Raw genomic sequence first — 13,234 nt, forward strand, 5'->3', positions numbered from 1 at the left:
TACACTTTATTCTGTATCATTGACTTTCCTTGTACTACCTCAGTGCACTGATAGAATGAGATGGTCTGTGAGCAAAATGAAGTTTTTCACTGTGCCTCAGTACATGTGCTCATCATAAAACAACTTGCCAATCTTCACCAGGAGCTGGAGGAACAAACTAGCACGTGCTGGTTCACAGACTGACCCGGGTGATTGACGTCCGCCAGAATACCAACACAGATTCAATGTCATAAACACAAGAGATTCTGCAGGCGCTGAAAATCCAGCGTAACACACACAAAATGCTGGATGAACTCAGCAGGTCAGGCAGCATCTGTGGAAATGAATAAAGAGTCAACGTTTTGGGCTGAGTCCTGTTGAAGGGTCTTGGCCTGAAATGTTAGTTGTTTATTCCTCTCCATAGATGCTGCCTGACCTGCTGAACTCATCCAGCATTTTGTGTGTTGATCACATCGTCAATATTTCTAGCAAGATCTAATTTTATTTTCCTTAGTAATCTTTATTTATTCTTTGCATTTAAAAAATATTTGGCACAATTTTCTGACCTGACACCTGTCTTTGCTGTTATATCCCCGATTTTTTTCAAGCAAATTGGTTAAAACTTAGTCACCATTGTACAACTACGTTGGGCAGGTGCTCGACCATTAATGGAAACTGAAGGGTGGGAAACAGTTCTTCATCCTCGAGTTTGAAGCGATCACAGCCCGGCCCGCCCCACCTTGGTTGAAGAAATTGGCCCAGGTTACCTTCCTCCGCGCTGAAAGCATAGGCTCCGAGCCGCAGCGTGGTGGAACAGAAGTCACACTTGAAGCACTCCCGGTGGAAGAACTTCCCGTCTGCGCTCAGTCGCTCCATCACATAGACCCGCTTCTTGCAGAAGTAGCAGATGTCACTGCCCCCGAGGTTCTGGGGGAATTCTCTCCTCAGGGACCCCTACAAGTCACAAAGAAAGAAACACGCACAAGGGTGTTACAAACTATGCTCCAACAATGTGGCTGACAGCTCCTTACCCTCTAAACCACCTCCTCTTGTTTATATTTCAGAATCAGAACCTGCTTCAATATCACCGGCGTATATCATGAAATTGGTTGTTTTGTGGCAGCAGTACATATTATAAAAAGTATTTAAATTACAGTAAGAAATAAATTTTTAAAATTTTAAATTAAATACGTTATGTAAGAAGAGCAAAAAAAAGGTGAGAAAGTGTTCAAAGGTACATTGTCCATTCAGGAATCTGGTGGCGGGGGGAAGAAGCTGTTCCTGAAACATTGAGTGTGAGTCTTCAGACTCCTGTGCCTTCTCCCTGATGTAGCAACGAGGAGAGGGCATGTCCTGGGTGACGGGGGTCCTTAATGCTGCCCTTTTGAGGCATCACCATTTGAAGATGTTCTCGATGCTGGGGAGGCTGGTGCCCACAATGGAACTGGCTGAGTCTGCACTTTCTGATCCTGTACAGTGGTCCTTCCTTACCAAACGGTGATGCAGTTAGTGAGAATGTTCTTCGCTGTACATCTGTAGAAATTTGCAAATGTCTTTGGTGACATACTAGACCTCCTTAGACTCTGAATGAAATATAGTTGCCATTGTGTCTTCTTTGCAACTGCATCAACATGTTGAGTCCAGGTGACTGTATATCTTCAGCGATGTTGACACCCAGAAACTTATTGTACCTTACAGTAATAGCTTTTGTGTATTGCACTGTAGTGCTGCTACAAAATGACAAATTTCACAACACGTCTGATTCTGAACACTACGAGGAGAGGCTCTGATATGAGCCGTCAGTCAGCCACAGCACGCATGCAGCGCTCTGATCTCACCGCCACGGCTTACCACTCACCTGTTGAGGAGGGGTCGCCACCGCGTTGGGCCTGTGGTCGGTACGATAGAGAGCCACCAGAACCTCAGCCATTTCTCCAATCAATGCCGACACCTTCCCCACTGTCATCTAACCACCGGGTCAGGGAGAGGTACGGAGGGGTGGGGGAGGGGGGAGAAAGAGGAGGAGGGGAGAGGGGGAGAAGCTCGAGAGAGAGGAAGGAAGAAAGGAGAGCGGAAACAAGAGTATGGAAAATTAGGGGTGGGGTGAGGGGGTGAGAGGAAAAAGAGGTGGAGGTCCAGAGGGAATAAGCAAAGAGAAAGAGAGGTCAAATGATAGAAAAGTTGAGAGGAAAATGAAGTTTCAAGGAGAGGAGACGGGTGCCATTTAATCAAAACCACACTGAGCATCTGTTGGTGATCTCACTCATTGTGGGGTGTAGGAACACATATAGATGATGTTGCCAGTTTAGTAACAAGCTAGACAGAGGAAGTGGGTAACTGAAGAGTGGGTTCCTCAACCCTCCTGGGCCAGGGAAGCATCTCAGCTAATGGTGACCCGTCTCACTGAGTAGGAACAAAGCCCAGGAACGGAGGCACCTATAAAAACTGGTGAATACAGCCCAGACCATCCCAGGCAAAGCCCTCTCCACCATTAAGCACATTTACATAGAGAGTTGCCACAAGAAACCAGCATCCAGCATCAAAGCCCCCACAATCCAGGCCATGCTCTCTTCTCGCTACTACCATTGGGCAAGCGATACAGGAGTGTCAAGTCCCACACCACCAGGTTCAGGAACAGTTATAACCCTGCAGCCATCAGACCCCTGAATTAGCGTGGATAACTCCACTCACCTTAACACTGAGGTGACTCCACAACCTACAGACTCACTTTTAAGAAAACAACAACTCACGTTCTCAGTATTACTTATTTTCTCATGTATTTTAGTGTTGGGCACGTGGCCGTGGTTAAGGCGTTCGTCTAGTTACCTCAAGGTCACTAGTTCGAGCCTCAGCTGTGGTAGCGTGTTTGTGCCCTTGAGCAAGGCACTTAATCACACATTGCTCTAGTCTGTGCGAGGAGTGGCGCCCCATACAGACTTCCAATCTGCGCCTTGTAAGGCATGAAAATGCCCAACGCAGGCCTCTCATGTGAGTTGACGTTCCCTCCCTCCCCTCCCCATGTATTTTAACACAACATGTCTTCCTTTGCACAGTGGTTGTTTGTTCATCTTTATTTATTTATAGTTTTTCATAAATCCTATTGTATTTTTTTTATTTTCTTGTAAATACCTGCAAGAAAATGAATCTCAAAGTGGTACATGGTAACTTTATTAGGTACACCTGTACACCTATTCATTGATGCAAATCTCTAACCAACAAATCATTTGGCAGCAAGTCAATGCATAAAAGCATGCAGACATGGTCAAGAGGTTCAGTTGTTGTTCAGACCAAACTTCAGAATGGGGAAGAAATGTGATCTAAGTGACTTTGACCATGAAATCATTGTGGGCGCCAGACGGGGTGGTTTGAGTATCTCAGAAACTGCTGATCTCCTGGGATTTTCACACACAACCATCTCTAGAGCTTATAGAGAACGGTGCAAAAAACAAAAAAAAATATCCAGTGAGCTGCAGTTCTGTGGGCGAAAATGTCTTGTTAATCAGAGAGATCAGAGTGGCTCGAGCTGACGGAAGTGACAGTGACTCAAATAAACACGAGTTACAACAGTGGTGTACAGAAGAGCATCTCCAAGTACACAACACATCGAACCTTGAAGTGGACGGGCTACAGCAGCAGAAGACCATGAACATACACTCAGTGGCCACTACAGGAGGTAACTAATGGTGTGGCTGCTGAGCATATTAACTTTGACAACAAACTTCTTTTGACTTTGAGCAGTGCATGAGACAGCCACCTTCCCTTTGAAGGTTCTTGCAGTGAGATGTACCCTTGGACAGGCTCAGAGTCTCAGCCACTGTTTCCACTCACTGGGTCCTTGAGCCGACCCGTGCATGTCAGGGCTGGCTGGTCTGATCCATCAGAAACATCATCACTGTTCCTCTCCCCACAGGCGTTGCCTGACCTGCTGTTTCCAGTGTTGTATTAACTGCCTGGTATGGAGGGGCCACTGCACAGGATTAGAGAAAGCTTCAGAGAGTTGTAAATTCAGCCCTTCCCCCCCAGCATTGAGGACACCTTCGAAAGGCAATGCCGCAAAAAGGCGGCATCCATCATTAAGGACCCCCATCACCCAGGACACGCCCCCTTCTCATTACCACCATAAAGTAGCAGATACAGGAGCCTGAAGACACACACTCAATGTTTAAGAAACAGCTTCTTCTCCTCTGCCATTTCTGAATGGACAATAAACCCAAATACACCACCTTACTATTTTCCCCCATCTTTTTGTTTTCTTTTTGCACTACCTAGTTAGGCCAAAAGACATAGAACCAGAATTAAACCATCGAATCTGTCCGCCATTTCATCCCGGCAGATCCAAATTTCCCTCTTGGTCACAATCTCTTGCCTTCTCCCAGTACCTCTTCATGCCCTGACTAATCAAGAAACTATCAACCTCTGCCTCAAATATGCCCAATGACTTGGCCTCCACAGCTACCTGTGGCAATGAATTCAACAGATTCACTACTCTCTGGTGAAAGAAATTCCTCATTTCCATTCTAAAAGGATACCCCTCTAATTTGAGGCTATGACCTCTGGTCTTAGACTCCTCCACTATAGGAAACATCCTCTCCACATCCACTCTGTCAAGGCCTTCCAAAATTTGATAGGTTTCAATGAGGTCACCCCTCGTTCTTCTGAATTCGAGTCAATACAGGCCTAGAAATATCAAAAGCTCTTCATATTACAAGCCTTACAATTCTGGAAACATTTTCATGAATCTCCAAGTGAGGCCTTACCAGTGTTTTATAAAACCTCAGCATTACATCCTTGCTTTTTTACTCTAGTTGTCTAGAAATGAAGGCCAGCATTGCATTTGCCTTCCTCACCACTGACTCAACCTGCAAATTAACCTTTTGGGAATCTTCTCTCCATTTAGAAAATTCTATGTTTAATTCTTTTACCAAAGAGCATGACCATACACTTCCCGACACTATGAAGGGTCTTGGCCTGAAACGTTGACTATTTACTCTTTTCCAGTAAGCTGCCTGGCCTACTGAATTCCTCTGCATCTTGTGTGTGTTACTTGGTGTTCCAGCATCTGCAGAGTTCCTCTTGTCTGTATTCTACCTGCCACTTCGTTGGCCATTCTCCTAATTTGTCTAAATCCTTCCGTAGCCTCTCTACTTCCTCAAAACTACCTGTCCCTCCACCTATCTTTGTATTGACCACACACCTGGGCACAAAGCCATCAATTCCATCATCCAAGTCATTAACAAATATCATAAAAAGCATCGGTCCCAGCACAGACCCCTGTGGAACACCACTAGTCACCGGCAGCCAGTCAGAAAAGGCTACATTTATTCCCACTCTTTGCCTCCTTCCAATCAGCCAATGCTCTATTCTTGCTTGTATCTTTCCTGTACTACCATAGGCTCTTAACTTGTTAAGCAGCCTTACGTGTAGCACCTTGTCAAAGGCCTTCTGAAAATCCAAGTAGACAACATCAACCAATTCTCCATCTGTCCTGCTTGCTATCTGTTCAAAGAATTCCAATAGATCTGTCAGGCAAGATTTTCCCTTGAGGAAATCATGCTGACTACGGCCTATTTTATCATGTGCCTCCAAGTACCCTGAGACCACATCCTTAACAATCGACTCCAACACCATCCCAACCACTGAGGTCAGACTAACTGGCCGAGAGTTTCCTCCTTTCTGCCTTTGTTCTTTCTGGAAGAGTGGAGTGACATTTGCAATTTTCCATTCCTCCAGAACAATGCCAGAATCCATTGATTCTTGAAAGATCATAATTAATTTATAAATTTTTAAATTATGTATTGCAATGTACTGCTCTCCTGCAAAACAACATATTGTATGCCGGATCCTGGCTCTCATTCTGAATATTTCCAGCATTTTATTGACACAAGAGCTTTTGCAGCTGCTGGAAATCTGGAGAAACACACACAAATTGCTGGAGAAACTCTGCAAGATGGTCTCTGGCTGAATGCCACCAGCATTTTGTGTGCTGTTCCAGCAATTTATTGTATTTCAGATCTCCAGTGCACAGCACCCCACAGATCCAGCACGTTTCTTTTACCCTTTGTCTCTCTGTAATCTGTCCAGATCATCCACTAACACAGAAAGCGTCATCTACTGAAGAACTCTCACCTCTGTTCTCCAGTAGAATATTTCCAGTCGTGGGAGAGTCTGGGCCAGAGGCATTGGAGATTTAAGTCCCACACCACAAAGTGCGGGAATAGCTACTTCTCTTCAACCATCAAGTTCTTGAACTGACCGCACAACCCTAACCCCATCTCAGTAACAGATTACTACAGAAAACCTGCTGAACTACCATGGATGTCTCTCGAGTGAGAGAGAGGGCGGGGGAGGGAGGGAGGGAGGGAGGGGGAGAGTGAGAGGGAGGGGGCGGGGCAGAGAGTGAGAGGGCAAGTGGGGGGGAGAGGGGGAGAGAGAGAGGGAGGGGGGAGGGAGGGAGGGAGAGAGAGAGAGAGAGAGATAGTGTTTTTTTGCTTGCACTAATGTCCTGTTTTACACTATTTTTATCCTAATCTGTCTTGTATATTTTCTGTATAATTTACATTCAAGATGGCTTCTGTAGTTGCGTGGATGTGATGTTGCTGCAAGGAGGTTTTTAATCCAACCTGTACCTCACCTTACTTGCGCAGATTAAGCATAGAACAGAACAGGACCTTTGGCCCACAATGTTGTGCTAAGCCAATTAAATCAGTAACCAAATCGCCAACTAAACTAATCTCTGCTGCCCACACAATGTCCATATCCTTTCATTTTCCTCACTTTCATGTGCCTATACAAACATCTCTTAAAAGTATCCAATGTTTCTGCCTCCACCACCACTATCCCAGACTGTGTGCTCCAGGCACCCATCACTCTCTGTGTAAAAATCTTGGCCTCACATCTCCCTTGAAATTATACCCTCATCTTGAATGCATGTCCCCTGGTTTTAGACATTTATCTCCGGTATTGAAAAGGATATGGTCTGTCAACGCTATCTGTGCCTCTCATAACCTTACAAACCTCTATCAGATCTCCCCTCAGCTTCCAACGCTCCAGAGAAAACAACCCTGGTTTGTCCAACCTCTCACTATAGCACATGCCCTCTATTCCAGGCAGCATCCCAGTGAACCTCTTCTGCACCCTCTCCAAAGCCTCAACACCCTTCCTATAACAGAGCAACCAGAACTGAATGCGGCCCAATGACAGCTGCAACATAACTTACTGACAGTAGAAATCAAAGTAAACTTGTTAAAATAAAATCTAGAAGATGACAAGAAACTCAACATAACCATAGGATTCAAAGTACATTTGATAATAATCAAAGTAGGTTCTGCAGTATACAGCCCTAGGACTTGTCTGCCCACAGACAGCCATGAAACGAGGAAGAACCAGGCCAGGACATTCCACACAGGCAGCCCCAGGGGGTAATTCACACCTCCTGGAGTTGTACTGCATAGAGACAGACCCTTCGGCCTACAACATCCCTCCTGGCCTCTTTGTCCATCTACACTAATCACATTTACCAACATCAGGACGTATTGGGGTAACACACACAAAATGCTGGAGGAACTCAGCAGGCCAGGCAGCATCTATGAAAAAGAGTAAACAGTCAACGTTTCGGGCTGAGACTCTTTGGCAGGACTGGCGGGTCCTGTAGTGTAGCAGTTAGTGTAATACTGTTACTATTATCAGAGTTCAAACCCGTCGCTGTCTGTAAGGGGTTTGTACGCTCTCCCCATGACTGTGTGGGCTTCCTTCCACATTCCAAAGACATACAGGTTCAGGTTGATAAGTTACGGACATGTTACGTTGGCACAGGAAGCATGGTGATACTTGCCCCCAGCACATCCTCGGAGTGTGTTGGTCATTGTCGCAATTCACTGTATGTTTCACTGTTTCAATGTACATGTGACAAGTAAAGCAGATCTTTCTTTGCTTCAAATGGTTCCTGTTATTATCAGAGAATGTACACAACATACAACCCAAAATACTCGTCTTCACATCCACGAAAAACAGAAAGCCCCAAAAGAATGATCGACAGAAAATGTCGGAACAGTGTCAGTGCCCGCCACCCTCCAAGCAAGCACCCAAACAGAGACCGTGATCTGCAGTCAAGGAAAAACTATTGTTTACCCGAAAGATTGACGTGCCACATTCGCGCTCTCTCTCTCTCACTAACAAGGGACAGAGAGATGTCATTCATTTCACAGTGAAACGGGAGACTAACTGTCGCTGTTATGGAGTTACAGCCTACCGCATCACTCCTTATTCTGAGAGTCTTTCTTTTTGAGTCATCCTCGTTCAGTAGTACAACAACTCAAAGACTTCTCCAGTTCCTATTTTGTTTTTCTCATTCAAGAGCAAATACTGTCCAACTACTGACAGTGGGAGAGTCTAGCACCAGAGGGCACAGGCTCAGAATAGAGGCACATCCATTTAGAAAAAAGGTGAGGAGGAATTTCTTTAGCCAGAGGGAGGTGAATCTGTGGAATTCATGGCTACAGATGTCAAGTCATTTGGTATATTTAAAGCAGAGGTTGATAGATTCATGATTAGTCAGGGTGTCAAAGGCTACAGGGAGAAGGCAGAGGAATGGGATTGAGAGGGATAACAAATTAGTCATGATGGAATGGCAGAGCAGAGTCAATGGGCCAAGTGACCACAGACATAGGAGCAGAATTAGGCCATTCGGCCCATTGAATCCACTCTTTAATTTCATCATGCCTTATTCTGCTCCTATACATTAAAGTGTTACAGAGAGTGCAGGGGACCAGTCCAGAGCCCAGACCTGCACCCACAGTGTCCAGTCTTCAGCATTCCAAGGCAGTGGCAGAATGGGATTGGGTGGATTCGACTACTAATTCTTTGCATTGAAGACAATAAGGCCATTTGCAACTGCACTCCCCCCTCTGCCCCCGTTCAATGTTATGGTCCATGCCAACCAAGTTGGCCCATCCCAGTTCGTCCCATTTGCCAGGGTTGGGTCTGTAACCTTCTAAACCTTTCCCATCGATGTATGTGTCCAAGTATGTTTTAAACATTGTTATTGTACCTGCCTCAACCACTTCCTCTGGCACCTTATTCTGTACACTTACCATCCTCTGTGTAAAAAACATTGTCACTCAAATTCTGCTTAAATCAATTCCCTCTCCCCCACAACCTATGCACTCTACAAAAAGACTGAGTGCATTCATTCTATCTGTGTCCCCCATGATCTTATACATCGCTAGGGTCACCCCTCAATCTCCCACACCTCAGGGAGTAAAGTCCATGCCTGTCCAATTCTCCCTATAACTCAGTCCCTTAAGTACTTGTAATATTGGCACACTTGGATAATACCTCTCTATTTGCATATATCCATGTGTCCACGCGTCCGTCCACACGCGTGTGTCCATGTCTGTGTGTGTCCACACTCAATGGGTAAATGCTACATGAAGAAAAGCGATGCATGCACTGGTCAAGACTCAACAGTTGAACATGCCAATCCACACCACAAGGTCTACCTGTCTGTGACAGCGCTGGTTGGAGTTTGTAGATCGAGAGCTCCCATTTTCACTTGAGGGACAGGGTTTGGTACAAGGTGTCTACAAGCAGAGAGAACAGAGAGCACTCAACGTACAGATTCTAGCAGCCCACAATTTGGCTTCAATTCCGAAGATATCTGTAATCTGAAGAAGATCCTTGGTTTCAGTTAATGGGAGGAGATCAGAGATATTGGGCTTGGAATTATTGGGAGACTGGACACAATCAATAAAGTCTGATATGGCAGATCCATTGGAACATCATTAGCATCCAGAGGTTATCAGGGCCACAGATAAAAGGTTGTTGGCAAAAAAGCTGGAGGGGAGAGCATGAGATGTTTGGATACATCCCACATATCACAGGTACCAGCATATCTTCACAGTAAGATGTTTGGATCTAGGGTATGTGAACTGAAAGGGACGGTGGATCAGGTTAACAGGAATGTTCCACAGGGGGAGAAAGAGAGTTGGAATGACACTAATTGAAGATTTTGATTGGTCTTTCACAGGCTTGATAGGACAAGTAGCACAGAGGAAAACCGTCCGGTACATCGCAGACACAGCCCTTCCCAGTACTGACACCATCTACTTGTGGAACTGCATTTATCAAAGGTTCCCAAGACCCAGGCTATGCCATCTTCTCACAGCGACCAAGCCTGCTGCATGGGCAACAGCTTGCTCTCCATATCGTACTGCCCTGAACTGCATATCATGTAGACAACTACCACACAACATCCATGGTTGACCCTGACCAAAGGAGAGTCTCTCTAATGTCCTTTTTGCGCAGTATTTTTCTTTGCTGTCTTGTATAATTTCCAGTCGGTGTGTTCTCTACACCCACATGTCTGCGATGCTGCTACAAGAAAGTTTTCACGGTACTCGCGCACAGGATAATAAACTCAATTAATTCAGCCTCACATCATCGGAGATCTGCAGCACCACCGAACCCAATTCCCACTCACCTCTGCTGTCTTCTCAGCCCGAGCCCTCGATTCATCATTTCTGCTGAGAAACATCCTTTCCAAATGAAGGGCAGCCTCCTTGATATCACGTACCTGATCTCGGGGGGGGGGGGGGGGGTGAAGATAATATTGCCCAGACCAACAGAGACAGGAACAGAAGGGTAGGAGAAGAGAAGAGAAGAGCAGAAGGAAAGATCAACATTGAGAGAGGAAATGGTTAAGTTTGTGGGCTGCAGTTCAAGAAAAGCAGACTGAAGGATTCATCCTCACAAGTCTGATACTAATGGTCCTTTGACAATATTCCTCAGCTTGTTTATTAAACGTGTGTCAACACTTAGTTAATTACTACTAACCACGCCCTGAACTGTATCTAACCAGAGAGGACAGGCGTCCGAAAAGCCATGAAACGTATCATGGCACCGACAGAGAGAGAGTAGATGCAGAGAGAACCTCATGAGGGAGGGGTGTGGTACTGAGGGAAGGTCATTCTGTGGAGGGGGTAGTACTGAGGGAGGGGTGGTACTGGGAGAGAGTCACACTGTGGGGGGGTGGTACCAAGGGAAAGTCACACTGAGGGAGGGGTGGTACCGAGGGAGGGGTGGTACTGAGGGAGGGTGACACTGTGGGAGGGATGGTACTGAGGGAGGGTCAAACTGTGGGAGGGGTGGCACTGAGGGAGGGTCACACTGTGGGAGGGGTGGTACCAAGGGAGGGTCACACTGAGGGAGGGGTGGTACTGAGGGAGGGTGACACTGTGGGAGGGATGGTACTGAGGGAGGGTCAAACTGTGGGAGGGGTGGCACTGAGGGAGGGTCACACTGTGGGAGGGGTGGTACTGGGAGAGAGTCACACTGTGGGAGGGGTGGTACTGAGGGAGGGTCACACTGTGGGAGGGATGGTACTGAGAGAGGGTCACACTGTGGGAGGGATGGTACTGAGAGAGGGTCACACTGTGGGAGGGGTGGTACTGAGGGAGGGTCACACTGTGGGGGGGGTGGTACTGAGGGAGGGTCAAACTGTGGGAGGGGTGGTACTGAGGGAGGGTCAAACTGTGGGAGGGGTGGTACTGGGAGAGAGTCACACTGTGGGAGGGATGATACTGAGGCGGGGTCACACTGTGGGAGGGATGGTATTGAGAGAGGGTCACACTGTGGGAGGGGTGGTACTGAGGGAGGGTGACACTGTGGGGGGGTGGTAGTGAGGGAGGGTGACACTGTGGGAGGGGTGGTACCGAGGGAGAGTCACATTGAGGGAGGGGTAGTACCGAGGGAGGGTCACTCTGTGGGAGGGGTGGTTCTGAGGGAGGGTCACACTGAGGGAGGGGTGGTACTGAGGGAGGGTCACACTGTAGGAGGGGAGGTACCGAGGGACGGTCACACTGTGGGAGGGGTGGTACTGAGGGAGGGTCACACTGTTGGAGGGATTGTACTGAGGGAGGGTCACACTGTTGGAGGGATTGTACTGAGGGAGAGTCACAGTGTGGGAGGGGTGGTAACAAGGGAGGGTCACACTGTGGGAGGGGTGGTACTGAGGGAGAGTCACAGTGTGGGAGGGGTGGTAACAAGGGAGGGTCACACTGTTGGAGGGATGGTACTGAGGGAGAGTCACAGTGTGGGAGGGGTGGTAACAAGGGAGGGTCACACTGTGGGAGGGGTGGTACTGAGGGAGAGTCACAGTGTGGGAGGGGTGGTAACAAGGGAGGGTCACACTGTTGGAGGGATGGTACTGAGGGAGAGTCACAGTGTGGGAGGGGTGGTAACAAGGGAGGATCACACTGTGGGAGGGGTGGTATTGAGGGAGAGTCACAGTGTGGGAGGGGTGGTAACAAGGGAGGGTCACACTGTGGGAGGGGTGGTACTGAGGGAGAGTCACAGTGTGGGAGGGGTGGTAACAAGGGAGGGTCACACTGTGGGAGGGGTGGTACTGAGGGAGGGTCACACTGTTGGAGGGATGGTACTGAGGGAGAGTCACAGTGTGGGAGGGGTGATACCAAGGGAGGGTCACACTGTGGGAGGGGTGGTACTGAGGGAGGAGTAGTACTGAGGATGGGTCATACAGTGGGAAGTAAATGGGGGGAGGTACTGAGGGAAGCCCCCCTCCTCTCAGACAGAACACCTGAAGATGGACAGAGGGTGGAGGGGAGGCTTGTGTTGATAAACCACAGTCTCACAGCCAATATATCCTTTCTATCAACCTCAGGAAGGCCAGCCCTGCGATCTCCCTCACATTATCGATTGTGGGACCTCCCTCTTCCCATGAGGACACCACCCTTCACACTTGGTTCCTCACTGGCCAAAGAAGGGGAAGGTAGTAGGTGCTGTAGAGGTGCCACAGTCCCTTTTCCACAGGCCACAAACTCAGAGAGAACTATCACTGAGCATAGGAGATGAAGACACTCTCGATGTGAGCACCCACGGGTGCTTGTAGCTAGTCTGAGTCAGCAGGTGGGTGAAGCGTACGGCTTGGGGGCAGACGTCCGCGCTCAATGGTACCTGTGTTGGCGGGTGGAGAGCAGGAGGCGTGGTGGAGGAGGAGCTGTGGACGGAGCAAGCACTTGAGACGGGACGACATGAGATGGAATCTGACAGCACCGGCTTTTACCGCCGGCGGATGAAGGCGAGATGGTGGGTGCAGGAAGGAACCGAGAAAAGAAGAGCAAAGATGAGTGAACGAGAGAAGCAGGAGTAGAAATGATGTGAAGAGCAAATCAGGGTTACTTACTCCTGAACTCTAGATGCTGGAAATCCAGAGTAACACACACAATGCAGGAGGAACTCA

At 47.8% G+C, this 13,234-nt stretch overlaps 1 protein-coding gene across 12 annotated transcripts in view; it reads right to left on the reverse strand.

Annotated features, from left to right (window-relative positions):
- The window catches only part of mical2b (microtubule associated monooxygenase, calponin and LIM domain containing 2b), a 262,965-nt gene that overhangs the window by 99,775 nt on the left and 149,956 nt on the right, over positions 1-13,234 (reverse strand). For 6 of the 12 annotated variants that reach the window (XM_072272895.1, XM_072272882.1, XM_072272883.1 and 3 more), the window contains 5 exons: positions 12,949-13,050; positions 10,457-10,549; positions 9,477-9,557; positions 1,838-1,945; positions 747-933 (listed from right to left, as the gene is read on the reverse strand). In XM_072272895.1, the coding sequence (XP_072128996.1) occupies positions 747-933; positions 1,838-1,945; positions 9,477-9,557; positions 10,457-10,549; positions 12,949-13,050 (571 nt within the window). The remainder of the gene's footprint in view (positions 1-746; positions 934-1,837; positions 1,946-9,476; positions 9,558-10,456; positions 10,550-12,948; positions 13,051-13,234) is intronic. The other 6 variants (XM_072272885.1, XM_072272889.1, XM_072272890.1 and 3 more) reach the window with 4 other exon arrangements.

This window comes from Mobula birostris, chromosome 11 (genome assembly GCF_030028105.1).
Source record: "Mobula birostris isolate sMobBir1 chromosome 11, sMobBir1.hap1, whole genome shotgun sequence".
NCBI classification, from domain to species: Eukaryota; Metazoa; Chordata; class Chondrichthyes; order Myliobatiformes; family Myliobatidae; genus Mobula; species Mobula birostris.